The following is a 17,048-nucleotide window of genomic DNA, read 5'->3' as shown; positions in this document are numbered from 1 at the left end:
TCAGGCTTCTACAGTGTGGAAGATCTGTAAATACATTGCTGAATGAGAGAAGCAAGTCTGAATGCAACTAGGATGCAACTTCTAGGAGTCCCGGGAGTCAACAAAATTTTAGAGACTGGAGGTAGAAGGGCAGAAGGGGTTGGGGAAAGGGAAGGGGGAGCTGTTGTCTAGTGAAGACAGAACTTCACTGGCCAGATGTGCAGAATTCCACACGTGAGTGGTGGGGGCAGATCGCTTGCAAAGGGACTAACACAACCAAATTAAGTACTGAAGAATAGTAAAGACATTGTGTCATATCTACTTCAGCACACTTAAAAACAATCTTTAATACATAAGGCCATATAGGATAAGGCTAAATGAAAGGACTTCCAGGAACTGGAAACAAGAGCCATATAATGTGTGATTGTTGTTCTTAATGTACTATGTTATTTCTCATCTCTTTTGTTGTCCCTTGGTTATTTTCATATTGTTACAGTATCTGGTATATTGTATATACGATTATTTGTTTATTTGAAATAGGAAAGAGAAGGGGGAAAACGAGAAGAGGGGAGGAGTGAGGGGAGGAAATGGGAATAAAAACATGAGAAGGGGCATCAATGTGTTTGAAGTAATGCACCTTCTATCTGGCGAATATAACCGTAACCCTTCTTCTAATTACAATTTTTTTAAAAAGCTAAAAAAAACAATCTTTAAAATGGTTAAGATGATTCAATTTTAAAAAGTTATAATTGTTTTTCTTGGTTTTTCCTTTATAGCTAGAGATGTTGAACTTTTTTTTTCATGTCTATTGGCCATTTGTACTTCTGAGCTTAATTATTATTACATTAGCTCATTTATTAATTGAGTTGTTGGGTTAATGTTTTAACTTTTCTATACATTCTAGATATTCGGCCACTATCTGTTGTGTAGCTGCCAAAAGTCTTCTCCCATTCTGTAGGCTTTTTTTTTAAATAGGTCCAAGAGTAGGACTTAAGCTTAGTACTTGCAGCCACTTTCACTCATGGCTAGCACTCTACCAAGTAAGCCACACCTCCAACATCTGTAGGCTCTTTTTAGCTTATTGGCTATCTCATTTGCCCTGAAGAAACTTTTTAATTTGGTGCATTTATCCAATCTTTCTTTGATTTGCTGTACTTTTGGGTCTTTTTACTCAGAAAGTTTCTACCTGTGCCCAGGAGCTGTTTTCCTTACTCTGCAGGTCTCATACTGAGGTCTTTAATCCTTTTTGAATTGATGCTTCTGCAAGGCAATGTGTTAGGATTGAGATCTACCTCATTCTAGTTAGAATGGCCATTGTCAAGAAAACAAACAATAACAGGTGTTGGAGAGAATGTGACCAAAGGGGAACTGTTGATGGGAATGCAAATTTGTTCAATAACTCTGAAAAGCAATATGAAGGTTCCTCAAAAACTTAAACACAGAACTACCCTGTGATCCTGGGTGTTCACCCAAAAGATTACAAACCAGGACACAGTAAAGCCATCAGCACAACTATGTTTACTGTAGCACAATTTACCACAGCCAAGGTATAGAATCAGCTTAGATACTCCTTAATGGACAAATGCATCAAGAAAATGTGAATGGAATTTGACTCAGCCATTAGAAAGGATGATATTGTATCATTCGTAAAGAAATTGAAAGACTTGGGAAAAATTATGTAAGTGAGATTAGGTCCAGAGAGACAAAGGATCTATATTTCCCCTTAATGTGGAAGCTGGGTTTAGTTTATAAACACATAACTAAACCTGTTGGGTGGTACGCAAGTATATACAAATGTATTAACTGAAATATGGTAGATCTGAGATCTCAAATAGTGTAATTGCTTAGAAAGCCAAAATCAAAGTTCAACAAAACAAGACATCAGGAAGTAAGTACTCGAAAGGGGTGAGGTAGGGTCAAAGGAGAAAAGGGTAGATGAATGAAGAAAGAAAAAGGAAAGAAATGTAGATACGAATCTAGTGTAAATCCTACAAAATTAGTAAGAGTGAGGAATGGAGCGAGTAGGGGAAAACCAGATGAGAACACTGAAACCAGTGACATTGATCAAGACATATTGTATTCATAAACCGCTTTGTTAAATGGCAACTGCCTTGTGCAACTACTTAAAGATAATAATATTTTAAAGTTACAATCGGTCCAGTTATTCTAAATTAGACACTGAGTTAATATGTGTACCTGACCAACTCAATTGGCTATCAAATAGCAACAATAAAACCCAAACAAGTCAGGCAAAACCCTACACTGTTCCCTTCCCTGAGGCCTGGTTCTTCTCTGTTAAAGTAGTGCCTATTTCCTTGGCCCCAGACCTAGCCAAGGATCACCCCAAGTGCATTCAGTTTCCTTCCAGCCCTATCTGAGACCAGGATCCTGGATCATGGCTCATGAGCCAGTCCAGGAAGACACTGTATCCTGAGTCAGGCTTCATCTCCATCCTCCACACTGAGCGTAACCCCAGCTACCTTTTCCTAGCTCACTGCCAGGACCCGCAAGGCTGCTGGTAGACAAAGGAAGCATGATAGCCACACAAATACAGACTTCTTCAAAGGCCCTTCCTCCCATCTACTTTCTTCTCCTTTTTGTTTTGGCCAGTCCCGGGGCTTGAACTCAGGGCCTGAGCACTGGCCTTGGGCATTCTCAAGGCTAGAGCTTTACCACTTGAGCCACAGCACCACTTCCAGCCTTTTCTATGTATGTGGTACCAAGGAATTGAACCCAGGTCTTTGTGCATGCTAGGTAAGCACTCTACCACTAGACCAAACTCCCTGCCCCCTCTCATCTACTTTCAAAGGCCACATCCTCTAGAGTGAGGTCAGGGACTCACCCAACTTCCAAGGCCAAAGAGGACTGGGTTATGGACCTCTGTAGTGTGTACCCAGAAGGGGAAGCATCGTTCTATGTGGGAGTGGGTTTGGCCTTAGCTGGCCCAATGACTCAGGGGTATAAGGTTCTGGGAAAAGATGATGAGAAAGACACTTTCAAAGCACTGAGGAAATGATGCTAGGCAGAAGCTGCTTCTTTTTTTTTTTTTTTTTTTTTTTTTTTTTTTGCCAGTCCTGGGCTTGAGCTCAGGGCCTGAGCACTGTCCTTGGACTTTCTCAAGGCTAGAGCTCTACCACTTAAGCCTCAGCACCAATTCCGGCTTTTTTCTATATATGTGGTACCAAGGAATCGAACCCGGGTCTTCATGCATGCTAGGCAAGCACTTTAACCACTAGGCCAAACTCCCGGCCCCAGAAGCTGCTTCTTTTTAAGAGAACACGCCTGTCTCCATTGCTTACCTGGTTGCAAGTGTTAATGTCCACCCCATTCCGCAAGTGGTCCAGAGCCTTGTCCAAGTTGCCCGATCGAGCTGCCCTCAGAAAGCTGGTGGCCGCGTCGGCCTATAGAAAACAAAAGGCTGTGAGTATCTTAAGACTCTTGGTGCCCCAGACCATGGCAGCAGTTACCCCATTCTCCTGTTAGAACACCTTGTCCATAGTATCCCTAGGTATGTAAGTTCCCTTGGGCCTTCAGCTGGACTGTTCTGGGGCCCAGAATGTGAGGCTGCTCTAGAGCACATCTCTAGAGTCAAATATTCTTGAACAGGACCCGGGGGGACCAGCCCTTGAGAGAATCCTGCTCCTGTTCCTACAACAAATGCTCAGCAGGGCTGGAGCCCCCTGCTTCTAGCTTTCAAGGGCTTATGTCTTACAAGGGCTCACCTAGGCCGGGGAGAAGGAAGTGCGCCAGAGCTCTTTGGGGATGTCTTGTCCTTTGCAATCAGCACACAGCACTGTGTGCTAACAACGATGCTGCATTTCATGGATAATATACAACCACAGTGCATGTCGGGCAGGCAGACACATAGAAACGTAGACTGTAGACTCCCCCAGAGATAAGAGGCACAGCAGGACACATAGCCAATTTAGAAACTTAACCTCCCAGATCTGACTCTTAACCAGGTCCTCTGTCAGATGTCTGAGATGAGAGTGAAGATTCTGCCTTGAAAGCTCTGGATTGCATTCAACGTGTGACAGCTAGAGAAGGACAATGGAAAGTTTGCTAATGCAATGCAGGAGGAGCCAAGAAGTGAAGGGGTCAAGGCCACAGCCCCTGCCCTAGTGCAGCAAGCACCTTGAAGCTATCCTCAGTTCTATCTCCTCATCTGTAAAATGCGGGGAAGCAAGGCCTTCCTTATATCCTGTGATGCTTCAACGAATTAGCTTCTTGTATAAAGTGTGAGCACAGTGCTTGGCATACAGAGCGGAGTTTATCAGGAAAGAGTAGCTGAGCAGCGGGGTATGGTGGCTCAAGCTTATAATCCTAGCTATTATGGAGGCAGAGACCTGGAGAACAAGGTTTGAGGCCAGCCTGGGGACAGGGGGAGGGGGCGAGGAGAGGGGAGGGGAAGACTCCATTTCAACCAGTGGCTGGACAAACCAGTGATGCAAGAAAGTACAACAGGTGAGTACAGTGTTGACACCCTGTCACAGCATCATAGCTGCGTGTAGTGCTGCGTGTCTGTCATCCCCAGTGGCCCTGGGAAGAACAAGTAGAAGGACCATAGCCCTGGGCATAAAGCAAGATCCTACCTCAAAAATAACCAGTGCTTGAGCTGGAAGTTTGGCCTAGTGGTAGAGTGTTTGTCTAGCATCCATGAAGACCGGAGTTCGGTTCCTCAGTACCACATACATGTAAAAAGCTGGAAGTGGAGCTGTGGCTCAAGTGGCAGAGCTCTAGCCTTGAGAAAGCCCAAGGACAGTGCTCAGGCCCTGAGTTTAAGCCCTGGGACTGGCAAAAGAAAAAAAAATAATAACCAATGCAAAAAAGGACTAAAGGCACAAGTCAAGTGGCAGAATGCTTGCCTAGCACACATGAGGCTCTAAGTTGAACTCCCCACCCCAGCCCCAATATCACACACAAAAAGGGTTGAATGTCTTGTGAATGTGTGCTTTGCCATTCTTGCAGATGATCCCACCCCAGGGGCTTCCTCTACTTTAGGCTCTCTCCTCTGCCAGCTAAATAGTGTGTTGCCACAAGGCAAGCCACTGTAAGTCCTGCAGCCTGTGACTGTCCTCCTTTGAAAGAGACCTTGCTGCTGTAATGTTGTGGCTCCTGAGATGAGATCATCTAGGTTGACTCTAAAGCCAGGGATAAGTGTCCTTCCAGGTGGTAGAAAAGGAGACAGAGTTGGAGGGATGAAGTAGAGGGCTTAGGGGCCTCTACCACAGAAAGAGCTGATTCTTGAGAGGCTCCAAGATCCCCAGCCTAATTCCTGAGGATCACTCAACTCACCCTTCCAGCCTCCAGACTGGGAGAGAAGAAATTTTTGTTCTCTGAAGCCGCCAGTTCGCAATGACACTTGTCATAGTGGTTATAGGAAACCAATATATAGACGACTAAACATAAAACTCAAAACCCACAGCCATACACGAATGGTACAATGAAATTCTGAGATATGCACTTCTGCATTTAACACGGTAGAAAAAGAAAACATCAATATGAGATCCTCCTCCTTGCTGCCACCCTTCTCTCCTCTATTATGGAAGCTCCAATACAAGACAGGACACACATTCAGACTTTACTGTCCCCAGTGTGGCAGGAGAGCCCCTTCTTGTCCTCTTTCTTGGTGTGGTCTTGGTTACTTCCTGGACCCTGGGCTCCTCTCTCCTTCCTTCTAGGTCTTATAGGAACTCTGTAATATGCTATCCTCAGACAAAGTTTCAAAACCTAGGATCCAAGGGCAAAATTTTGTTTTCCAAATTTTATTTTAAACTTGTTTCTTTCTAGCTATTATGCAAGTTGTGTCTTCCCAGTCAAAATGCTTGTTACCTGGGCCAGGGACCAAATCTTTCATTGGGTCTGACAAAGCCATGCATGTCTATTGATGCCAAGGCCTCTCTACTGCCTGATGGCCCTGTCTCTCAACAGGCTGTCTGGGCCCATGAGACATTTTAGAAAGGGGACCTGTCCATTAGTCCTCCATGCATAACCTGTATTCCAGAAAAATCAGACTCAAGGTCTATTTCTCAGTTAAAGATCTATGGCTGCTGATGCACAAAGTCTGTCTGCAACTAGCAGAAGGAAAACACATTATTCCCCAAGACTGAGAGTGCTGAAGAGACGAGTCTCCCACCAATGAAATGTCTTTTACAGCACACTAATAGATTTGGGATAAAACCCTGAGAATGGATGGATAAAAATAGATGTGATATCAACAAATGACACTATAGCTTTGGTTCTAGGAAGCAAAGCATCCAATCATGTCAGACAAGCAGACAAATCAAGGCGAACAGAAGCCAATTTGGACTTCACTGAGGACAGCTAAACAGTTTTCTCAGTTTCTAGAATATAATGGTAAAATTATGACAGTAGCATTGACCCACACATTACTGACACCTTTTACTGTTGTTTGCTTTTGTGCCAGGGACGAACCCAGGGTTTTAGGGATGCTAGATGAGCCCTCTTCCATTGTTTCAAAGCCCCTAGCTCCCAACAGTATATCTTTTCATCTTCATGGCAATTCTTGTGGTAAGTATAATTGTATCCCATTTGAAAAGTGGTAAAACTGAGGTTTGGAGACATTAATGACTGGCCCAAACTCTGCAACTGGTTAACACTTAAGGCAGGTATGCCTAAGTCACAGTGTCAGCCAACTCATGGCTGATGGTATGGCACTGTACAAGACCATAGCTAACCCACTGCAAAGCTCTTGTGGCAAAGCTTAGCAGCTTCTGCCCTGTGCCTAAACACTAGGTCAAGGCCAACTAGACTTTAGAAAGGAATGTGTAGTTCTAAAACCTCTTTTTACTGAAGATAAATCTGAGGCCCAAGTGAATGGCTGAGGTTACCTAAACCATTCAAGGTAAAATAACTTATTGTCATTTCCCATTTGATCTTCTACAGGGACAGTAGACAGGACAAGAGCAAGATCCTTAGGTTGGTTTAACTCCCCAACCCACCCCTGGCTACTGTTCCCTGTTCACTTTAGTTTCACAGTGCATTTACTCAGTTCAAATCTAGTATCTTTCTGGCAGATAAGAGACGGGGGGTGGCCAAAAGAATGGAGGCCTTGTTCTTCTGATTTGAGAAAACACAGCTGAGTTAGAGAGGTCATTCATGTAGGCAGATATCTACAGGATACATTCTACAAGTATTCATTGAGAAATAATTCTCAAGCTGCAAAACCAGTGGCCCTAGGACTTATTATGAGACTCATCTTTATTGCCTTGCTCTTCTGTAGTTCCATCGCCCATTCATCTCATTCAATGACTCCAATTCAGCTTTGTGCCTGTCACACCTGGGAGCAGCCTTTATAATCCAACAGGGTAGAAAAACAACAAAAGAATCTAACATGTTTCATTAAAAGTGTTTTTCTGGGTAGGCCAGTTATGGTAGCTCATACTTGCAATCCTAGCTACTCATAAAGTAGACATTGAAAGAATTGGCCAGCCCAAGCAAAACGTTAGGAGACCCCCATCTCAACCAACAAACTAGGTGTGATAATGTGCATCTGTGATCCCAGGTATATGGAAGGTACAAGTAGAAGGATCATATTCTAAGGCTGGCCCTAGGGGGAAAAAACAAAACATCTCAGAGGCCCTATCTGAAAAACAAGCAAAAAAAGGCTATATTTGTCTGAGTGATTATGACCCAGAAAAGGAGCAACAAATTTTGGTAATGGAGGTCTCAAGTTTTGTTATGGGTAAGGAGACCTGGGAACCTAGCGAAGGCTTGCATGCTGTTCCAGTGTCCCAGAGTGCACACATACCTAGAACTGCACCATCAAAGTGATCACATTTCCCTGTGTGGACCAACATAATCCTCTGGACCTTTGTCTCTTCTTCTCTTGAGTTTCCTTTTCAACATGTGTCAGTGTGTGTGTGTGTGTGTGTGCGTGTGCGCATTTCACGGGCAGAGTACACTCAACACCAAATGTATTTTGGTCCCTAGCCCACATTAATGCGGGTGAATCTACGTACTATCCTTGAACTTCTCAACACAAAGTACAGAGGTCTCACTGTGTTTTCCATGTTCCAACTCAATTAGACAAGTACCCTATTATCTCATATTTTATTTTTGCAGATGAAGTGATAACTCACCAAAAAAGTAACTTGGCCAAAGTCATACCGCTATTATGTGGGTTTCCAGAATTTGAATCTAGGTAGTGTACATAGCAGCCTTTCACTGTTCTGTCATTTTGGAGTGCTCAGGCTCCTCTCAAATTTAGCTTTGGCTAGTGGAGGCCTTCTCTCACCTTTTGGAGGAAGGAAATGAAACAAAAAGGAAGAGACCAGAATTCCTTATAAGTCTCAAGTTATCGAGGCCACTCCGGAAGGAATGTGCTCTTATCACATGTGTACTTCCTGTGGTGTGGTGGTAACTTAGTCATGGATGAGCAAAGGAGGGGCTCTAGTGTCTTAAAAGGGAGAGGCCAGAAGCTTGCTACATGGCAGTTTCTCTCCAGAGGGTAAGAGAATCCAGGCCTCCCCACTCCTCCTGTGAGACCTGAGGGGGCCTGGGTTTCCCCCAGGCCAGACTGGGGTTTCTTTTCTCAAAGACCCAAGCATGCAATTCCTCCTCTGAAAGGATGAGTAGCCACTAAGCCAGCATCCACATCTCTAAGCAGCAATAAGGTGGTCTCCACATCCAGCTCTCTTTCCCAAGACCCATTAAGGTAGAACTCCTGGGAAGAGTCTGGGGGCTTTTGGGGGTAAGTATAAAAAAGCAGGAGACACTCACTGTTTGCTTGGATGGAGGGGAGTGAGTTCCAGCTCAGAGCCTTCGTTTTCCTCTAGGCTCCCTTTTACCAGGAGGAGGCTCCAGCCCAAGTATGTGTGTCCCTTGCCTTTATTCCCTCCATTACCTACAAATATTAATAAACCCTGGCCCTCTCACCTGTTTTTGTTCATTTTCTTCCCAGAAAGCTGGGCTATTAGAGCTATGCCATATCTCCAGCACTCAACAGACTATCACTGTCAAAGATAAAATGAAAATAAAAGAGATTTCATGCACCCGCCTTAGAGGCAAGCTGGGTGGTGTGGACATTTGAACAGCCAGGGTGGGCTTATTTTGGGGGGGGCTGGGGAAAACCTGCCTCTTATCCCCCCTTCCTCACACACACACACCCACAACACCCACATACACATTTGCTGCTCCGTGCTTCAGCCAAGATCCCAAACCTCACGGACCTAGGGGGCTGGATGAATAATTCCCAGCTGGGCTCCGGCCCCCCTCAATTCTCAGTACCTGCTCCCTAGGGGTGGTGGGGAGGATACACTTCTAAGAGCCAGGGTCAGAGGTGACGCTGTCCAGGCCACGGCCGGGCCTAAGGCGTCCCCAGGACTGGATTTACGGCAGGGTCCTTCCGGGGTGAGGGGTGCAGCTTCGCTGGGCTGCGCACCGCTATCCCACTCCAGGCCCGGGCCCCGATCCCTGTGGGGAGGGATTTTCCTCTGGACTGTACCAGCAGCCCGGGCGCCGGTGGGAGACAGCTTCGAGAAGGGCGGCCCGCGCGTCCCCGCACCCGCCCCGGAAAGTTGGCGCGAGCGGCCGGCGGGCAGCCGCAGCCCGCAGCGGAGGGCCGGGGCGCGTCCCGTCCCGCCCCGCCGCCGCCGCCGCCCCGCACCCGGCCGCGGCCGCGCTCCACTCACCGCCGGGTCTGGGCCGGCCCTGTCCGGTCGCGCAGCCATCGTCGGACACCCGCGCTGAAATCTGAGATCCCGGCCCGGTTATCTGCTGGGGTGGCGCGGGGAGCGCAGGCGAGTTACGCGGGCATCCGGCTAAAAATACGGGCTCCCCCCCCACCCCAGGCTCGACTGGCTCCGGCGCCCAGACCCTGGAGTCCGTCCTCCAGCCCGCCGCTAGCGAGCTCCCCCCATCCTCTCCCCCATCGCCTCGGATGGGAAAGTTAAAGCGAAGCAATCTTCGGGGAGCAGCCCCTGGCTGAGCCCCGCCGAGGGGCGGCCCGAGCTGCGGGGACCGGCGGCCCGGCGGGCGCAGAGCGGCGTCCTGAGCCGCACCAGCGAGGCACCCCGGGCCAATGGAGCCGAGGAGCTCCAAGCTGCATGGCGCTGTAGCCTTCCTCCTGCCACGCCGGCTGCCTTTCTGAATGGGCCTGGGACCTGCAGAGAGCCCAGGGTGAGCTCAGGGAAGTCTATGCCCCGGAGTGGATTTGCATGGTGTGAGCTCTCCCATGGTGTCCTGAGACGCCAGTGAGCCAGCCCGCTGCAGACTGCGCGCAGGGAGGCAGGGGCGAGAGCGGCAGGCGTGTTACTACTGCCCGCCTCTCTCCTCCTGGTGACTTGTAGCAGAAATGACACCCCCAGCCCCGCCATCGCCCTGGGGCATGTGCCCAGGTTTCTGCTTGAAGACCTCCCCACCTTTTGTGAGGTCATTCCAGGAGCAGATGGCAAAAGCATGTCAGGAGCTGGCAAAGTCTTAAAGGCCACACCAGGGAGATTACAAGTAATGACAACTATGGCTGATGAGTGAGGGTCAGGAAAAGCCAGGCTGGGTGATGGGCCCCAGGTAACCCCCTGTGTTCACAGGCTGCTTGTATAAAGCACTAGTCCATTTTCACGCTGTCTCAAGTAACTCTCTACCTACACCACCAAATGCTCTTTGCTGCTCCCACTTGTTAGCTGGTAGACCTCCTTATGACTCTCAGGTCCACCCATAAGGTAGACAAGGCAATGCTGCTGCTATTGTATGGATGGAGAAACTGAGCTCAGGAAGGAGGGTGGAGGCCACAAATTGACTCAAAGTCCTTTCACTAACAGCACTGGCAAGACTCCAAGCTAAAGATGCTCAGTGCCAGGAAGAGAATACCCTAGAGGGGTAGAAAACATGAGACTGAGAGTAAGGTGTTCTTTACAGCCTTAAAGAAGTCTAGGAAGCCTAGAAGAAGCCTAGGAATCTCGAGGATAAGTAAAGATCACAGAAAGGACAGAATGCTGCCCAAAAGGTCTAATGATTGTTTACTAATGCAACTAACTCCTTGCTATGTGAAGGGAAAAACAAAGCAAAGCAAAACAAAACAAAATAAAATCAATGTGAAGACAACATTCTCTAGGTCCCAAGACTCCCAACACCAGTAGAGATGGAACTTGAGGACAGGCATGCTCTAGAAAACTGCAAAATGCCCTGCTCCTGTACCAACAGTACATGTCAGTCCAGATGTGGATAGTCACTGGCCTCTTCCAATGCTAAAACACAGGTCACCCTGTATAGCCCTTGCCATGTGCCTCGTAACTGCCTCCCTTTGGTAGAATTTTCTATGCTGAAAGCTTCAATTAATAAGTTATAAACCAGGTGCAGTGGCTCACGCCTGTAATCCTAGCTACTCCGAAGTCTGAGATCTGAGGATCAAGGTTCATAGCCAGCCAGGGCACAAACGAGCCTCAGACCCTTATCTCCAATTAACCTCTAGAAAACAGGAAGTGGGGTTTGGCTAAAGGCTAGCCTAGAACTGAAGAGCTCAGGGACAATGCCCAGGCCCAGGGGTAGGGAAGTAGCCTGGAGCAGAACTCAAGCCCCATGACCCACAAAAAAAAAAAAAAAAAAGTTCTGGTTACTGGAACATCCTTGATCAGCTCAGGGAAGTACCTCAAGGGATATAAGGCACTGTTCCAATATTAATATTTACAGAGGGAAAGTGAGAGAAAGCATCCTACTCCAACTCAAAATGAACAATATGTATATTCTGAAAAACTACTTAGGCAATTGACCTGCATAGTCAACTGACAAATACGAGTATTCACAGTATTTAACTTACAATGAATGCATTTGAAAATGTACCATTTGAAAAGCCATATAATGAGTGACTGTTGTCCTTAATGTACTGTTATCTCTCATCTCTTTTGCCATCCCTTGGTTATCTCATATTGTTACAATATTTCACCTTGTTATCTGATATATTTTATATGTGCTTAATTGATTATTTGAAATTGGATAGGGAAGGGGGGAAATCAAGATAAGCGGGGGGAGGGTGGGAGGGAAATGGGGACCATGTCATGAGAAAGGGTATCAATGTTTGTGAAGTTTTGCACCTTCTGTGGTGAATATAATGTAACCCTTCTATTAATCACAATAAAAAATTATTTTAAAAAATGCACCATTTGATCAATTTGGCATATCAATCACCTCCAAACTCTTCTGGTGCCCCCTGGCAATCCCCTGGTCAGCTGGGCCACAGCCTTGCCCACAGTTGGTATGGTCATTCTTAATTTAGACATCCTTATAGACAAGATCAGACAGACACATTGTGGTTTTAGTTTATACTTCCTTATTCTACCATCTACTATCTTCTTTGATAGTGTAAATTCTGTATCTTTTACTATTTTTTTTTTTTGCCAGTTGTGGGGGTTGAACTTGAGGCCTGGGCACTGTCTGAGTCTCTTTCTGCTCAAGGTTAGCACTTTACCAATTGAGCCACAGTGATATTTCCAGTGTTTATGGGTTAACTGGAGATAAAGTGTCTCATGGGGACTTTTCTGCCTAGGCTGGTTTCAAACCACCATCTTTAGATCTCAGCCTCCTGAGTAGCTAGGATTACAGGTGTAAGCCCACCTGCACCTGGCTTGGTCTATTTTTAATTATTTTCTTCTTATTGAGTTTGGAGAATTCCTTGAATAGGGTTATCTGTCTCAAAGGTAAGGTAAACTGAAACCTTGCAAGTGAAATGGACACAGATTAATTAAAAAAAAATCCCAGTTCAGTTTTGGTACCTAGTTCTTCTAACTCCTAAACCTAATTTTTCAAATTATGTAAGAAATTACAGAAAGATGGGATAGTTGTAGTAGGCCATGAGCTGAACACAACCCACAGCACTATGGATAACGGAAAAAGATGCTGGGAAATACAAGGGAATTCAGCACCCATATATGACAGGATCCTTGGCTTAGCCATGGCCTTATTGGGTTTGAGGCCTTGAAACTTATTGGAAGAGTCAATTAATGGCAAGAGAAGAAATGATACAGCTGCAGACATCATGTTCAGTAAGACCTGGGGTTAAAGGAACTGAGATGATTAGCATTAGAGAAGAGAAAGCTAAAGGCTACTCTGGGAGGCAGAGTTCGCATAGTGCCCTTTCCCCGAACAAGCATGACAACCCCAGACCAGGACTCAATTATAAGCTTCTCAGGAGCAGGAGTAGCCAGAGGCTATTAACAAATCCAGACCTCCTAGTCTAGCCTATGGCTTTGTTTTGTCTACAGGCTTTTCCCACAAGCTTACTAAATTTTGCCAAGTACCTCTCTGCTGTTCCCTCACTATGAAAGTATAATGAAGTATTGGTAGATTTGGCTGGGAAGTTCTGTCCTCCAAACCAGGAGGAGAACATGTAGGGGAAGAAGAAAGGACAGAAAACAGTCAGGTGGCACATGCTATAATACCAGCACTCAGGCAGAAGAAACACAAAGACCATGAGTTCAAGGTCAAGACAAACAGCATTCATTGGACAGCACTGAGAGCCCTGGCTGGCTTGCCTGGTGAGGTAGCTGCCCCAGGATGATGGGAACTGAGACAGTCTATGAGTTATGACTTCTACAAACCCTTATTGGACTGGCCAGTCATTCTTTACCTCTTCCCCAGACTGGGAGAACACTTTTGGTGTGGGTTTCTTATTTGATAAAAAGCCTGGAAAAAAGAAGGTGAAGTTCTCCAGAAGGTTCAGCTCCCAAGATACTAAACAGGAGCCAGTGTGGTATTCAGGATAGCTCTTTGCTGATGGAGAATCAGAGACTAGGGACAAACATGGCTCCAGAGTAAGGCACGCTGGCAATGGACATCCTCAGCCCTCTGCCTCCCAGCCTTGGTTGCACTGCTGTAATCCTTCTATGTAATCAGCTCAACCATGGAACTGAATAATAACATGTTCTGCTTTTCTGAGCTGCTTCTTGAAGTATCCATATTAATAGGTGTGCCATTGACTATGTTTTGATAGAGGAAATTACATGTCAAGCACTGTTTTCAGCTTCAGCAAAACAAAAAGTACTTGGCCTGCCTCTCCAGGTATCATGGGGTAGACGTGAAAATGCCAAGCACACATTTGACCCATAGCAGGTGCTCAGTCAACGATGGCTCGGGCTTCTTTCTTTCTTCCCTCCCTGCCTAGGATCCTCTTCTCAGCTCCATGTGTTTGACGGTGGATTAAGTCCTAATTCTCCAGGGTAGAAATAAGATTAGTAACATTCTAAACTCCTGGGGAGGAAGTTTAGCCAAAGCTTTAGTTGGGAAGAAGAAAGCTGGGCTGCAGCAAGAAGAGCAGTTTGCATCTTCTTCTCAATTTGCATCTTCTCTACACAAAGGAAGTGATTTTCTGATTGCACATCCAGTGGATGCTGTGCTCCCAGCCTGTGCCTGACAGCTCCTCTGGCAGTGTCCTGTTGTGTCCTGGTTACCTACCCATCCAATTTTGTTCTTTACTTTTCTTCTATCTGCTCTATCCCTCACCCATGCAGGGAGTTAACCCTGAGGTTCTGGGTGCCACCGATAAGGGTGGATACAAGAGCTCCACCCTTTACCGAGAAAGGGAGGCCAGTTTATCGCCACTTAGGAGCCAGACATAAACCACCCAGGGGAGGTCATGAGCCATCTAGCACATCACTGCTGGGAAAATGTAATTCCTCATCTATGCACCAGTGCCTCTCCTCCCCAATTAATTAGGCAGGGCTTTTATGAGATGTTCCACACAATAGTCCACTGAGTGGAGTGGGGATAGCTCAGTGGTAAAGTCTGGATTAGAATGAGTGAAGTTCTGGGCTCCATCCCTAACTAAATAAATAAACAAATAAATATGCTGAATTGAATAAGAAATACAGTCTGACTACCTTATTAAAACCATAATATTATTTTCTAAACATTTAAAATAGGAGAAACATTTCTCCTATTTCTTTATTTTGCCAATCCTGGGGCTTGAACCCAGGGCCTAGACACTATCCTTGGATATACTTTTGCTCAAGGCTAGTGCTCTGCCACTTGAGCCACAGTACCACTTCCAGCTTTTCATGTATGTGTGGTATCAAGGAATTGAACAAACTCAGGGCTTCGTGCAAGCTAGGTGAACACTCTACCACTAGGTTATGCTCCCAGCCCCTATAGCTGGTTTTCTATTTGACTTTCTGTGGTGAATTTTCAGTAGTGTATTAGGTAACCCTGGGTTCCAGGCCTCTTCAGATGAGGTGATAGCAAATGTGGGGGTTTATTTAGGGAGGTGACCAGCTCTGGGTATCAGATCCCATAGTGTTGGCTCTGGTCTTTACCATGTTCCTTTTAAGAGGGTTGGCAGCCTTGGAGTCTATTTTTAAACATATGAGAAAGGTGCTCAGTGGATTCCAGATAGGCCAGTGTTAAACTGGAGATCACTGCATGCTAGAGAGGGAGTGTGGCCGGATCTAAGATTTTTCCCTTCACATACGCATAAGGGTCCCCCCTAATTCCTGGGATCAGTCATAGACTGTAGATTCAAAAGGATCTCTTGGGTTGCACGCCCACTCTTTGGCACAGTCTCCCTGGAATTTGACTCCAAATGAGCCAATAAGTTGTTGAAAAGCTATCTGGGCTGCCTCTGTGTCTCAGGATAGAATATTTTCTGGTCCCAGTGTGAAAAGTCAATATATTGTTTACATATATGTCAAATCACATGCTTTGGAGCCCTTGCCCTCTCCAGCACAGTTGAGCCTTCAGTTAAGGAGCATTTAAGCATTTGAGTTCCCAATGGCCACTGTGCCCAGCCCCAGAAATCTAGCACTGAGTGAGAAGGAGGTACTGGATCAGTCACAAGTCTCGAAAGACAGGGCTGTTTCTCCAATAGGAAGAAATAAACAAGCATCCAACATCACTGTCTCACCAAAGGGCCAAATACAATAACAAATCTCCTCTTTCAAATCCATTTTTCCAGGGAGTAAAAGAGGGAACTGCAATTCCTAGGATCAAAACACCTTGATAGTGAGAAAGTACTTCCTCTATACTATCAGGGAAAAGGAGAAGAGGCAAGGGGTCTTCTCAGATCTGCTGGCTCAGATTCCAGATCTAGCACTGAGGAAGTTACACCCAGCTTTTTGAATGGAACAGGACTGAGCTGAGCTCCCCAATGCAACCAAATAAAAGCTTCTTGCCAGGCTTGCTGAAAACAACAGATGTGGTCTTAGCATGATGCTGGCCACACACCAAAGATGCTATACACATTAACTGCACTAATGTGTGCAATCTCTTCTGACTTTAAAATGAGGCACATCAGTAGAAACGAAAGCAATCAGATATCTTGGCTGGTTGAAAAAACTGTTCATTTCTACATGAGCTGTTATAGCTCCTATGGGGTCAGCCTTGGAAATACTGTTCTTTCTCAGATGAGGACTTCACAGCTGCTTCCCATTCCAGAGCCTGGGGCCATGCAGCAGAGATAGGATCCCTCCCTCAGTGCATACTTCCGCTTTTTCCCTATCCTTTCATCAGGCTTAAATGGCTCCTACTGTCTAGCAGAGCCACTCGGCTTCTTCAAGACACACATTCTTTCATGGTTCCTGGTTTCCTTGCTAAGGTGGAAGGTGTTGGGATGTCATGAGCATATACTAGCCCATGTCAGCAACCATGCTTCAGCTTCCCAGGGAGAAGCCCACACTTCACAAAATATTGCTAATCTGGGAGACCAAACTCCAGTGGAAATGAGCGTTTTGGAAACATGTATGGGCTGCTTTGCAAGAATGGTCCCATTTACTCAACAGCCTTGAGTGTTTGCAACACCTTACAGAAGCTGTCTCTACAGCCTGCTGGGGTAGAAATAGAGCAGTAGACACTGAAGAAACTACAAGCTTAAACATACTTGCTAACGTGAAAAAAAATGTTGCTTAAATTGGCCAAAGAATCGTCAATGGATGCAGTTTCTGAGGCTGTCCAGAGGCTGCTCCACTAGCCCCTTGTGGCATGCCCACTTGAAGCCTGGCAGCCCATCCTTGTTTAGAAATGCAGTGTAATTCTGCCTCAAAAGAACCACAAGCTAAAGCCAGCAGGACTGACCTGTCTCCTCTGACTCTCAGAATCAGGACAGGTAACACTGCCAGGCACAAGGA

General features: G+C 46.0%; 1 protein-coding gene across 2 annotated transcripts in view; it reads right to left on the bottom strand.

Moving 5' to 3' along the window:
- The window catches only part of Ank1 (ankyrin 1), a 219,466-nt gene that overhangs the window by 94,944 nt on the left and 107,474 nt on the right, over positions 1 to 17,048 (bottom strand). For both annotated transcript variants that reach the window (XM_090353872.1, XM_090353871.1), the window contains exon 2: positions 3,279 to 3,380. In XM_090353872.1, the coding sequence (XP_090209998.1) occupies positions 3,279 to 3,380 (102 nt within the window). The remainder of the gene's footprint in view (positions 1 to 3,278; positions 3,381 to 17,048) is intronic.

The sequence above is a fragment of the Megascapheus bottae genome, chromosome 20 (genome assembly GCF_031878675.1).
Source record: "Megascapheus bottae isolate mThoBot1 chromosome 20, mThoBot2.hap1, whole genome shotgun sequence".
Lineage (NCBI taxonomy): Eukaryota > Metazoa > Chordata > Mammalia > Rodentia > Geomyidae > Megascapheus > Megascapheus bottae.
Note: the sequence above shows the minus strand (reverse complement) of the source record. Positions and strands in the feature narration are given on the sequence as shown.